This window comes from Aplysia californica, unplaced genomic scaffold, assembly GCF_000002075.1.
Source record: "Aplysia californica isolate F4 #8 unplaced genomic scaffold, AplCal3.0 scaffold00038, whole genome shotgun sequence".
In the NCBI taxonomy this organism is placed as follows: Eukaryota; Metazoa; Mollusca; class Gastropoda; order Aplysiida; family Aplysiidae; genus Aplysia; species Aplysia californica.
The window spans coordinates 1,602,517-1,615,106 of NW_004797308.1; the positions used below are offsets into that span (position 1 = coordinate 1,602,517).

Below are 12,590 nucleotides of genomic sequence, written 5' to 3' on the forward strand. Positions count from 1 at the left end.
CGATAGTATCTTAACCCCCGAAAAAAAAATCAATAATCTCCTCCTCTATGCCGTAGTCATATACTTCGCTGCGCCGTTACTCCCACCAAAGACGGTCTTTGCTCACCCGATGCCGTTATTTATGATGCGAACGCGCGCAGGTTGTGACCGGTCACGACGGCGAGCCAGACAATCTAAAAATCAGACGACGCTTGTATTTTCTTTTCTTTTTTTCCCCCCACAAATGACAGCACAGCGACGAGTCCGAGTATTTCTTTCCTTTAATTTGCACGGCGACATTGCGTTTATACTGCACAACCTGCATGCCAAAAATGTTGCGTTATCAGACAACTGCTGGCAAACTTCTCGGTGGTAACGAAAGCGAAAGTAGATCTTGATTTTCCCGATCGAGCCTCGGTGTCACATAAGATTCCGCCTGCCGCCATAGCTGCCTATTCGCGTGAAAGTGAAACGTACTCTCCGGACGGGGAAAAGCTGAACGAATATACGATCGCGACCGGCAAAATTTCACTTACTGACCACATCAGACTTGGTTTTCAAATACTCCAGTTCTGCGATACTGATACTATTTTGGCAAAAGAAGGGATTTGAGATAATTAGGTTTACCCGCCCAAGCTGAATCTCGTATTTTTCGCATTCGAGGATGCGTATTTTTTTCATGAAAAGTCGTATTCGCGTATTTTCGGCCAAAAATCGTACTAAAATACGTAAAATCGTACTGGTTGGCATCTGTGAGTGGTATGGGCCGTGCAACAACCCTCCCACCAGAGTAAAACCTGGGCCAAAGAGGTGTGTTGGCGGGCGACAGTCCACAGACTGATCTCACCTCAACATCCAGGTACCCTGTTTCCCTCCGCACGGGTCGCACCTCACTGTCAACGATGCACCAACTCTGTGAGATAGATGACCTCTAGTTTTGTGGCACATAAAAGTCAGCAGTGTATGAAGAGATGGAGGAAAAAAGATATACCACAGTAGATGTCGCACATGGATCCTTAGGGTTGGGTTTCACGTGCGACACTTCGTCATTGGAGGGGTTTCACCTCATGCAAAAGGGGCAGTAGGTCTATTTATACTCTCCCAACCCACAGGGGGCTTTGAAGGCAAAGTGACACTGAGTGACAACAAAAAGACATAAAGTAGTAATGCAGACTCGGGATCTGACTTTTTCTGTGGGAAAATCAGAAAATGTCCTGGCTTTGTCTTGTTTTCCCTCTTGAGTGGGAACCCTGTTTACTAAATTTCCAATATGCACTCTCGTCACTGTTATAAACTCCTAGACTACATTTTTCACAAAAGTATCATACTAGGCTTCATCAGAGGTTCAGACATTTTAAGCATTATCATCATGCATACGGTCTGGATAGGGCAAGTTCATCCCAAGAGACACAAGCTCAAAATAACAAACCGAAAAGACATACATAATTATATCTAAAGAAAACATTGATGTGTTATTTAAAAATCAGCCATGACATCTTAGAGAATCTAAATAACTTGTGACAAACAATACCTTATTAATAAGGCTTCCAAACAAAAGTGAGTTAAATGCAGGCTTTTCTGTGGAAGGTGGAACGAATGGCTTCCCTTGTCTTGCTATCTCTGGACTCCACAATCTTTGTTTCTTTGACACTGCGGAATCGCACAAAAAAACAAAAGAAATGTTAAAATATAGCAGTGCCACAGACAGACCAGCCACTCTAATAATTCTAAAATTAGGATCTCAGGGAAGAAAAATCTAGATCAAAGACATATCTGCAGGCAACTGCCAAGTTAACTTCAAAATTTTCCTAGGGTGGTCCTTTATTTTTCAGGGGTACATCTCGGTGACAGTGCGCAAAAATAAGTACATATTAATTTTTTTAATGAGTATTATTTTGTGTCTGTATAGTATGCGTTAAAAGACACACACACAGTAATGCACTACTAAGTTTCCCACTTTATGAGCTGTTACGGGTCACAATTTGGTTAATTAATAATGTGTATATTTAAATCAATCCCTTTGCAAAATAGATTTATCCTCCCGGGGCAGTGCCACTGACTGTACTGTAGTGTCTTTAGGCCATTCCCAAAGGGGGGACATTTCTCGTTCAAGCACAGTAGAATTGTAAACGGGTTGATTCATGTCACGCTCATAACTGTGCCTGATCTACAACAGGGAACAGCTGCTTTTTCGTTCCTAATCCTTACTATTGTCATTTTCCTCTACATCTTTTGTATGTTTGTCACTCTCTTGTGACCTGTTATTTCCGGGGTGCCTTGATAGTCGAAGCAGACCTTGTGCTGTTGAAGCTAGAGAGGTGAGCAGAGTAAGTCTGATTCCCTGTAAAGACTTCACTGCTGACACCCACCCCTTGGCGCCCATATGAACTTATGCAGTTGCGAGCGCCGTAAAACCCTTTACTATAATAATATAATAATAAAAACAGATTTGTATACATCCTCAGGTAACAGAATGGATATGTGTCTATTATTAAATCATGTCGGCTTATTTTTCAATTAAATTATGCTTATTTAATTGCATATAAGTAACAAGGTATTACAGGGCTTCCAACCAGCATATGATTTAGTAATTAATGCATGGAAAATAAGTCATCTGGCTTTAAAAATGGTAATATGTCCATGGATAGTCTTCTTCACAAAGGCGTCAAAGACGGGTTGTGCTCAAATAGTAAATGTAACGTAAACAAAGATGTGATGAAAAAAGGTCTCGCCAGGCTCATTGTCGATTCATGAAAAAAAAATGGCGACAGAAACTTTTGGAACGATAGAATATGCCACACACTGCGTCACTTTTCGCCCGATTCTGTTACCTTAAGTTGGTGTGACTCAGAAGCCCGCCGGAGCTGTTAATGAGTCCTGAAGCGACTTTGCTGGTGTCGGTTAGCAAGTTCGCATTTTTTACTATGTTTAACTTCTTCCCCATTCCACACGGCAAACCCTTACGCGGATGTACTAAAAGCTCAATGTCTTGAGATTTATTCTGCGTTAGAATGGTTCATTTATGTCCCTTAGTTTTTGGTCTAGACAAGTGTTTGTAGAGTACCCAATTTGTCCTATTTTAGTTACAAACTTATGAATAAATGATTGTTAATTTTAAAAAGGTACGACAGATCTTTCCAAAATCTGTGTTAAACTGACTACGAATTATCGAATAATCATGTCTTTTAACATGAGAAATCTTAAATCTGCGCGAGTAGCAATAGTCAAGTTATAAGAGAAGAAAGATGCTTTTTGATTGGGTTGGGTAGATGTTTTACGGCACTAACGACACAATTTTGGTCATTTAAGCGCCATCAGGTTTCACCGCAACAAAATCAGACGTGTTTTTAATAGAGTCTTTCGGAGCTCGAAACCGCAAACGATCACACTATTTCTGTTATGCTAAAAAGACGAACAAACATTTATTTTAAAAAGTTGTAAATATGGAAAAGGCGTATTTACATTTGTATATACAATACAAATTTCAGTGTATGTATATAAACACCGTATGTATATATACACCGACAACGACAACTATATATTTTCACATTCTATTAAACAGTCCAATTTCTTTGATATAATTTAAAATTCTTCTAGGCTCTGTGATGTCGAAAAGGGTCTTAATATCTTTACATTTAAAATATTTCTCACGGATACAATTAAAGTCGACACATTCCATTAGGATGTGCCGAACTGTGAGATTTGTGTTGCACGCCACGCAAAAAGGAGCTTCCTCTCCTTCGATTGATTGATTGATTGATTGGGTAGATGTTTTACGGCACTATCGACACAATTTTGGTCATTTAAGCGCCATCAGGTTTCACCGCTACAAAATCAGACGTGTTTTAATAAAGAGTCTTTCGGAGCACGCAACCGCAAACGATCACACTATTTCTATTATGCTAAAAAGACGAACAAACATTTATTAAAAAATGTTGTAAATATATGGAAAAGGCTTATTTACATTTGTATATACAATAAAAATTTCAGTGCATGTATATATACACCGTATGTATATATACACCGACAACGACAACTATATATTTTCACATTTGATTAAACAGTCCAATTTCTTTGATAAAACTTAAAATTTTTCTAGGTTCTATGATGTTAAAAAGGGTCTTAATATCTTTACATTTAAAATATTTATCACGGACATAATTAAAGTCGACACATTCCATTAGGATGTGCCGAACTGTGAAATTTGTGTTGCACGCCACGCAAAAAGGAGCTTCCTCTCCCTCGAGCAAATGTTTGTGCGTGACGTGCGTGTGTCCTATTTTAAGTCGGGTAAAAATTACTTTTTCTCTTCGTGGTAGAGAAAATGGTTTCCTGGGTGTAAGTTTCGGTTGAATGTAATGGAGTTTGTTGTGTATTTGTTGATTCCAACTTTGGGACCAGGAGGATGTGATGTGTTCTTTTACTTTCGGTTTCATGTCAGAGAAAGGGATTTTACTATTTTTGTTTTCAGGTAGTTTTAGAGATTCTTTGGCAAATTGGTCAACGGCTTCGTTGCCATCAATGCCTACATGGCTTGGAAGCCAAGCTATTGTAATAGTTTTTCCAGACTGATGTAGAAAATGCAGTTTAATGATAAGTTTCAAAATTCTGTTGTCGGAGGTGTCAGAGCGTTCTAAAGATTTCAGACAAGAGAGAGAGTCTGAAAGGATTAGGAAGGTAGACTTGGTTGATTGATCTATAATATTTAGGGCCATTTCAAGAGCTGTAGCCTCAGCAGTGTAGACTGAAGCTTCTGGATGGAGTTTCCTTAAGCTTAAGCTGTGTGGCGATGCAAGGGCAGCAGCTCCTACTGTGGAGTCATTTTTGGATCCGTCTGTAAAGAGTTTCTCTGCTTCAGGGTATCTATCTATTTATCAGCTGTTTGTATGAGTTTAAGTATGTAGTTTTGTCTGTGGACTTTTTGTTGTGTTTTTCAAGACTAGTATCTATGTTTGGTTTGGTTAAATGCCATGGAGGTATGCTGGACATGGCAAAGGGCTCGATTATGTCTTCAGAAAAATCAATGTCTTTGAGATCGTTCTGGATTCTTATTCCGAAAGGGCTTACTTTATTTCCTAAGGAGGAGAGAGATTTTAGGTCTTCCGGAAGGCCAAAGACACATTTGTGGGCTGGGTTTTGGGGTACTGAGCTAAGTTTCAAAGCGTACTGCGAAGAGAGTTTTTTCCTTCTAAGTTCCAAAGATGGTTCATGCGCTTCTGCCTGTAAACTTTCTACAGGTGAAGTACGGAAAGCGCCTAGGGCAAGGCGAAGGCCTTGGTTCTGAACAGGGTCTAAAATTTTAAGGTAAGACTTTCTGGCTGATCCGTAAACAGGACTGGCATAGTCCAGCCTGGAACGGACAAGAGAACGGTAAAGTTGAAGGAGTATTTCAGTATCTCCTCCCCATTCATGATTGGATAATACTTTTAAGGCGTTGAGAGCACTCTGGCACCTTGTCTTTAGGTCTTTCAAGTGTGGTAGGAAAGAAAGTTTATTGTCGAAGATTAAGCCCAGGAAACGAGCTTGTTTTTGAACAGGAATTTTCTCTCCAAACAAATATAAATCTGGTTGTCGCACACACTTGTGCGACAGACAAAAATGCACACAGTTTGTTTTTACTGTGGAAAATTTGAACCCGTGCCCGTTTGCCCAAGTTTCCAGTTTATGGAGTTGAAGCTGAAGCTGACGTTCAATGTGATCCATTTTGGATTTGGATTTATAGCAGATCAGGAAGTCGTCAACGTAAAGTGAGCAGTCAATATTGTTTTGAAGGGTTTTTGTGATGGAATTGATTTTGATTTCGAAAAGAATGGGCGATAAGATGCTTCCCTGGGGGACGCCTTCTTCTTGGGTGTGTAAATTTGATAATGTTGAACCTATTTTACTTGAAATGATCGATCTTTCAAAAAGTTTCGTATAAATTCTGGAAGATTTCCGCGTAAGCCCAAGTCATGCAGGTCTTTCAGAATACCATGTTTCCATGTGGTGTCGAATGCTTTTTCTAAGTCGAAAAAAATAGCCACAAGGTGCTCTTTTCGAATGAAAGCTTCCTGAATGAAAGTTTCAAGTCGGACGAGATGGTCAATAGTAGAGCGATTTTTGCGAAAACCGCATTGAAAATTGGATAAGGAGTTTGAGGTTTCGAGAAACCACATTAGACGTTTGTTAATAAGTTTTTCCATAAGTTTACAGAAACAGTTTGTAAGGGCTATGGGACGGTAGTTTGAAGGGTTAGAGTGATCTTTTCCTGGTTTTGGGATTGGTATAACAGTGGCAAGACGCCAACTGTTCGGAAATTGTTGAGAATGCCAGAGTTCATTGTAAATATCAAGGAGTAATAGGAGTGTTTCGTCTGGAAGACGTTTGATGATTTCGTTGTGTATTTGATCAGGGCCTGGAGCTGTGTTTGATAGTTCTGCAATATTACATTTTAATTCGTTAAGAGAAAAGCTGCAATTATAGTGTTCTTCATTTGAAGAGGTAAAATCAACAGTTGTCTTTTCAGAAGACATTTTTACTTTTTTGAATTCAGGGTTGTAATTGTGGGTAGAGGAATTTCCGGAAAGAGTTGATGCTATACAGTCAGCAACTGTTTTTTCGGTTTCTACGAAGGAGTTATTCGGTTTAAGGATGTGTTTGATTGTGTCTTTTTTAGTACCTTTTAATTTTTTTATCATCTTCCAGACTTTGTGCATTGGTGTGTTGTTGATTTTTTAGACATAATTTCGAAAAGATGTTTTCTTGGCTGTTCTGATTTTTCTGCGTGCTTGGGCTAGCGCAATTTTGAAATTAATGAGGTCTTCGTTAGTTTTAGAGTTGACGAACTTCCTGAGTGCTGATTTTTTGGCCGCAACAGCTTTTTGGCAGTCTTCAGTGAACCAACATTTATTTCTTCGGGGTTTGGTGGATAATTTTGGTATGTGTTTTTGAACGATCTCGAGAAGGGTTTCATGAAATCGTTCAAAAGTTAGTGTTTGTGTTTGAGATGGGTTGAGTTTCTCCAGACATTCCACGTGAAACCCATCCCAGTCCGCTCTTTTAAGATTGAAACGGTCTGGGATAGGAGTTCGGTGTGGAATGTCTGGAATTAGGGTGATGGGTAAGTGGTCCGATCCGTGTGGGTCGTCCAGGACCGACCACTGAAACTCTGGAATTAGGTCAGGATCACAAAGGGTTAAATCTATGGATGAAACGTTTAGGTTATTTGAATTTTGAAATGTTGTGGAATTGTCGTTAAAAATACTAGTACTGGTTTTTATTAAGAAATCTTCTATGATTTTACCTTTAGTATCAGTTGGTTCATTTCCCCAAAGAGGGCTATGGGCATTAAAATCTCCCAACATGATGAAGGGTTGTGTGAGCTGGTCTCTGAGGTTTATTAGTTCTCTTAAAGATAGAGGGTAATTTGGAGGGATGTATATTGAACAGATAGTTATAGGACGGTGTAGGGTGACCCTGACCGCAACTGCTTGAAGTGTTGTGTTTAGTTGTATTTGTCTGTGTAGTGTTTGGTTATTTATTAAAATGGAGTTGCCCCCAGAGGCGATTTGGTTGTCGGTGTATATGTGGTTGTAAGTTTGATAGTTTTTTAATGTGAATGTGGGTGTTGGCAATTTAGTTTCTTGTAGACTGATTACATTTGGGGTGTGTGAGGTAAAAAGATAAGAGAGTTCTGCCTGGTTTGCACGCAAACCGCGAATGTTCCACTGAAGAACTGCCATTTTAATTTATTTTGAAGGCACGGGTTCGATACATTTTTTTTTGGTCGTTGGTGACCTTTGTCTTTGTTTTGTTTTGCTGCGGTCACGGTGGACCGCAGCCTTTTTTGAGGGAGAGTGTGGAGGGGGAGGAGGACCGGAGTCCTGGATGCGGGTAGAGGAGGGGGAGCGGGTGCGGGGAGTGGGTGGAGGGGCTTTATTGGATGAAGGATGAGTGTGGAGGGGGAGGAGGACCGGAGTCCTGGATGCGGGTAGAGGAGGGGGAGCGGGTGCGGGGAGTGGGTGGAGGGGCTTTATTGGATGAAGGATGAGTGTGGAGGGGGAGGAGGACCGGAGTCCTGGATGCGGGTAGAGGAGGGGGAGCGGGTGCGGGGAGTGGGTGGAGGGGCTTTATTGGATGAAGGATGATGGGATGGAGGTTGAAGCAATGAGGGTGTAGGATGTGGTGATTTGTGTGAGGATGATGATGGGGAGGATGTTGTGGGTGAAGATGATGGGGGTGATGATGAGAATGATGAGGGTGAGGATGATGAAGGGGATGAGGATGAAGAAGATGGCTGAGAGGGTGGTGATGAAGAGGGGGTGTGGGGAGATGGCGGATGGAGAGAGGGAGAGATAGGAGTGGAGGAAGTGGACTCTATGTCCTCCTCCGTCTCCAGACTGGAGTGTTGATTTTTGCAGGTGTTCTGCTTTCTATTTGTCTGAAGGACCTTTCGGGTTGGGTTTACTGACCCTGGGACAGTCTTCAGGACTTCTGAATATGTTAGGGTTGTATTCTTCGGCGTCGATCCTTTTGGGTATAGCGTTGCTCTTGCTTGAGCGAACGTTCCGCCGTACTGGGCCCTATGTGTGAGGATGGCTTTCTCCTGACACCACTTCGGACACTCCGTCGAAGATGCAGAGTGACCCCCCTGTCGACAATTTGGACACCAGGGATCTGCAGAGCAGGTCTCCCCAGAGTGTCCCTCCTTGCCGCAGCGAGGACACGCTGCGCCACGACGACAGCGTAGCTGTGTGTGTCCGAAGCGCTGAAAGTTGAAACAGCGCATCGGTTTCGGTATATATGGTCTAACTTCGAGTTCTAAGTATGCGATGTCTAATTTTGTTGGTGGTGTGGGTGTGTTGAAGGTAAGGATCCACGTGTTGGTACAGATTTCCTTGCCATCCCGCCGTATTTTGATACGACGAGCATGGACAATTCCATCGACCTCCTGAACCATTTCTTCTTCGGTACAGCCGTAGAGCTCTCGGCTTTTGATGACACCCTTGGATGTGTTCAGACTCCTGTGAGGCTGAACACATACAGGGATGCCACCAAACGAGGTGCAGGCCAACAGTTTGCCTGATTCAATGCTGGAACTGACTTGTATCAGGAGGTCCGTGGATCCTAGATTTTTTATGTATTTTGGCTTGTAAATACCTAAATGTTTGAGTGATTTGTGAATTTTGAAGACGCTTAATGTAGTCAGATTTGTGTCTTGTTTTTCATCTTTTGGGGGAGATCACCAAAAATGGTGACCACCCCAACGATGTTCTCTTGGGTATGTCCCAGATGCTGACATTGTCAGCATCTTCGCCCGAAAGGCCCTTCTTTCTTTTGCCCAGGCCAGGAGTTGCACCTGCTTCTCCTGTCTGGGACTTGTTGGGAATTGGGGTGGGAGAAATGTTTTTGGTTGAATCCATGTGCATTTGGTCTTTTATTTCATCTCCAGGGCTCCCCACCCGCCACCGAGTCCAACAAGGGGACACCGCTCGGAAGTCCATAGCTGGTGTCAGGGCTACCCTGGAGGTATACTCCCAATCAGACGGCAAGAAATCTTGCCTTCTAACCAAGATTGGCCAAAACCGGTTCTATGAACCGGTTGCAACCGATTGAGTGCAGTAGGCCACTGCACCCGCCGGTCTAGACCGAATCCAGGGCCAAAGTGGCGCGTTGGTGAGGAAAGCCACACCTCAGCCACCAGGATCCCCTTCTCCGGTCATACGGGTCGCACCCCACGGTCAACGGGGTGCCTCGCGTTGCGGGGGTTTGGTGTCTATTCTTTGCTGGACCGGACCTTCGGTCGACAGAACGGAAAGAAAGATAGATGGACAAAAGATGCCACCCCTACGTCGGAGAGCTAGTGACATACGAGTGGCATCCCACCAGCGGGGGATTACACCCCCTGTTGATGGGACAGCCAACTATTTTTATTTTATTCCCCGCTCAGCTCGGGGAAGGTCGAAAGAAGAAGGAAGAAAGACGATAGAAGACAGACGATACACCAAAGCAAGTGTCGCCCATGTGCACCTGAGCGTAGATGTCCATGGGCGACAAATCGCCAGTGAAGGGGTTGCACCTCCTGCTGGCGGAGCAGTGGGTCTATTTATATCCCCCCCGACCCACTGGGGGTTCTCCTGTCACAAGTCCATGTTGGCGTCCATTGTTACTTTGTTACAGACTGGGTAAACAGTGACCACTCATCTCACTTAAGATTTGTGTATGAGTTCTGGGTGGGGCTTATTGGTTATGAGGGATCACACGCTTACCTCACCTGCAGCTGAAAATTGGTACCCATTGGTCAACAGTGGGAGGGGCCTACGCAACATGATCGGTTGGAGGGACTACTTAACAACAAAGAGGTGATTGGATTATGAAGGCTCGCTCACAACGCCAGAGGTCAATGCAAAATTAATGACAAAACGGTTAAAATGTAATGGAGTCACTAAAGTGGCCGTCTAAGACAGGGGTCATTGCTTAGTGTGATACGGGTTGTGTTAAAATATGGTGGCCACGGCCGCGTTGGACAGGTGCCCGTTATACACCGTTAAATTATATAATATAGAAAAAACGCAAGGGGGGAAATGGAAAGTGGCCGTTTGTACAGGTGGCCGTCTTATAGAGGTGGCCGGCAGGGCAGGTTCGACTGTATTCAAAAATGAATCCTGCTTTGAGCGTTCGGAAGGCCCTTGAACAAGAATTTCGACTGTCAAGAACCAATCTAGGTGTCATGACTCATAATATTATGACCATGAAAAACAAAAATTATAGCTCAAACTCAAAAAATTGAATGCCTCTTGTAGACCCATGAGGTGAGACAGTTGTAAGAACTGTGGGAGGGCAAGATGCAGTGACACTGAAAATCTACCAGCCTTGAACAGAAAGCTACAATATTGTTATAATTTACCATCACTCATCCAAAGTTTTTGTCCTCCGGTGTTGCCTTCACCCCGCCCCCTTCCCCCGAATGCATCTTTAAAAAAAAACAATAATCCCCTATCCCATTCCGTAGTCCTAGGCCTATACTTCGCAACGCTCAGACTTTGAATGAACGAACGAACTGTGGCGACCCCAACAACATACGCCGTGCTCACGCGCACAGGTTCACTGACCGGTCACGATGACGAACCCGACATCTAAAAATCAGACGACGCTTGTACTTTCTTTTCTTCGTCTGCCGCTTTTTCGCGTGAAACGTACTCTCGGACGGGGAAAAGGTGAACGAAAAATATTATATCACAATCGCGACCGGCAAAAAAGGAGTCATGTACCGCGGCTAGGGTTCAATGAAGTCTTGCTGACTTCATCACTCAGTAGGCAGGTTGAATTTACGACTGTTTACCAAATGTTTACTACCTTCAAGGGGCATTTACTACCATTTACGACCTGGGCGACTTTTTTACAACTTTATGACTTTGCTAGACACCCTGTTACTAATACACCAGGAAGGCTGGCATTTGGTTGGGCTAGTCAAAATTAAAACAAAATCAGAACCAGGGGAATTATGATCGCATTTTCTTAAAATTTCATAAAAGTCGTAATGATTCCACCTACTTCGTAATGATGGGAAGCTCTGTCATTGAGATTACAACTTTAAATCTACCATTTTCTATTTCGTAGCCCCTAAAAACATAAACTCACCAATTTTCAGCTTGTTCTATTCATAAATGAGAAGCATGCTGACAAAATGAGTAACTTCTAGGATTCTAGTCCTATGAAAATGGACACGTAACTTTTGGGTGAAGTTTTTACATTTATAAATATAAATGATTATAAAAATATGCAGGATAATAAAAGGCATGTTACACTTAAAGAATATGGCATCAATAGAAATTCTACATGTGTAACCCTAATGTCGAATTTTGGCCAATATCTCCATTTGTGGATGGCGAGAAGTAACTTATTTTGTCAGCACACCTCACAAATGTGAAAGTTATCTAGTATAATGTAGGTTTTCAAGGTTCAAGTTCCATTCGTCCTTTCTTGCCTTGCTCTTGAGGAATTTTCTCCAAATACCCACAATTTCCGACATGTACACAGCCAATAACTTTTTAAAATATTTATGGATCGGTTTTCAAAAGGTAAAAAGCATTTTACGTCTACAAAAGTTGACAAAATCCAACAAATCCAGTTCTAAATTTTTGGGCAAATTTTAACAAGATACCAGTTACTACTTCCTCAATGGATCAAAAATTTTTAATCCCCACAGGAAAATTACACCCCCTTTTAAGAGATCAAACATTAGGATGGTGGACTTTTCATGCACTTTAGTGATTATCAATTGAATGACAAATGTATACCATTAAACCCAGTAATTTCAAGGCAGGGTAAAAAGATATAATGCTCGAGGCTGAGAACAAAAAAGTACAAACCAGGCACAGCAGAAGATTTGGTGAAGCTTCCAGTGGAAACCATGATCGGTTTTATAGGGGTGGCTTCCACCTCTTTGTTATCTTCCGTAGAATATGAGTCAGACATTCTAAGGTGCGTTGATTCCTTAGCAGTCACACAGCCTGATGGATGACTACTTGAAGAAGCTGAATAAAAATGGACCAGGAAACAAGGAAAAATTTTAATGGAGTACGTCAAACATTTTAAAATCTTAATAGCGAAAATAAAAAGTAATTTTATTG

The 12,590-nt window shown here is 42.1% G+C and overlaps 1 protein-coding gene across 6 annotated transcripts in view; it reads right to left on the reverse strand.

The window, feature by feature from the left end:
• Window positions 1–12,590, reverse strand: part of LOC101858246 (nuclear pore complex protein Nup153) — a 148,071-nt gene that overhangs the window by 102,444 nt on the left and 33,037 nt on the right. For all 6 annotated transcript variants that reach the window (XM_013091512.2, XM_035973961.1, XM_035973960.1 and 3 more), the window contains 2 exons: window positions 12,330–12,494; window positions 1,511–1,629 (listed from right to left, as the gene is read on the reverse strand). In XM_013091512.2, coding sequence (XP_012946966.1) covers window positions 1,511–1,629; window positions 12,330–12,494 — 284 coding nt within the window. The remainder of the gene's footprint in view (window positions 1–1,510; window positions 1,630–12,329; window positions 12,495–12,590) is intronic.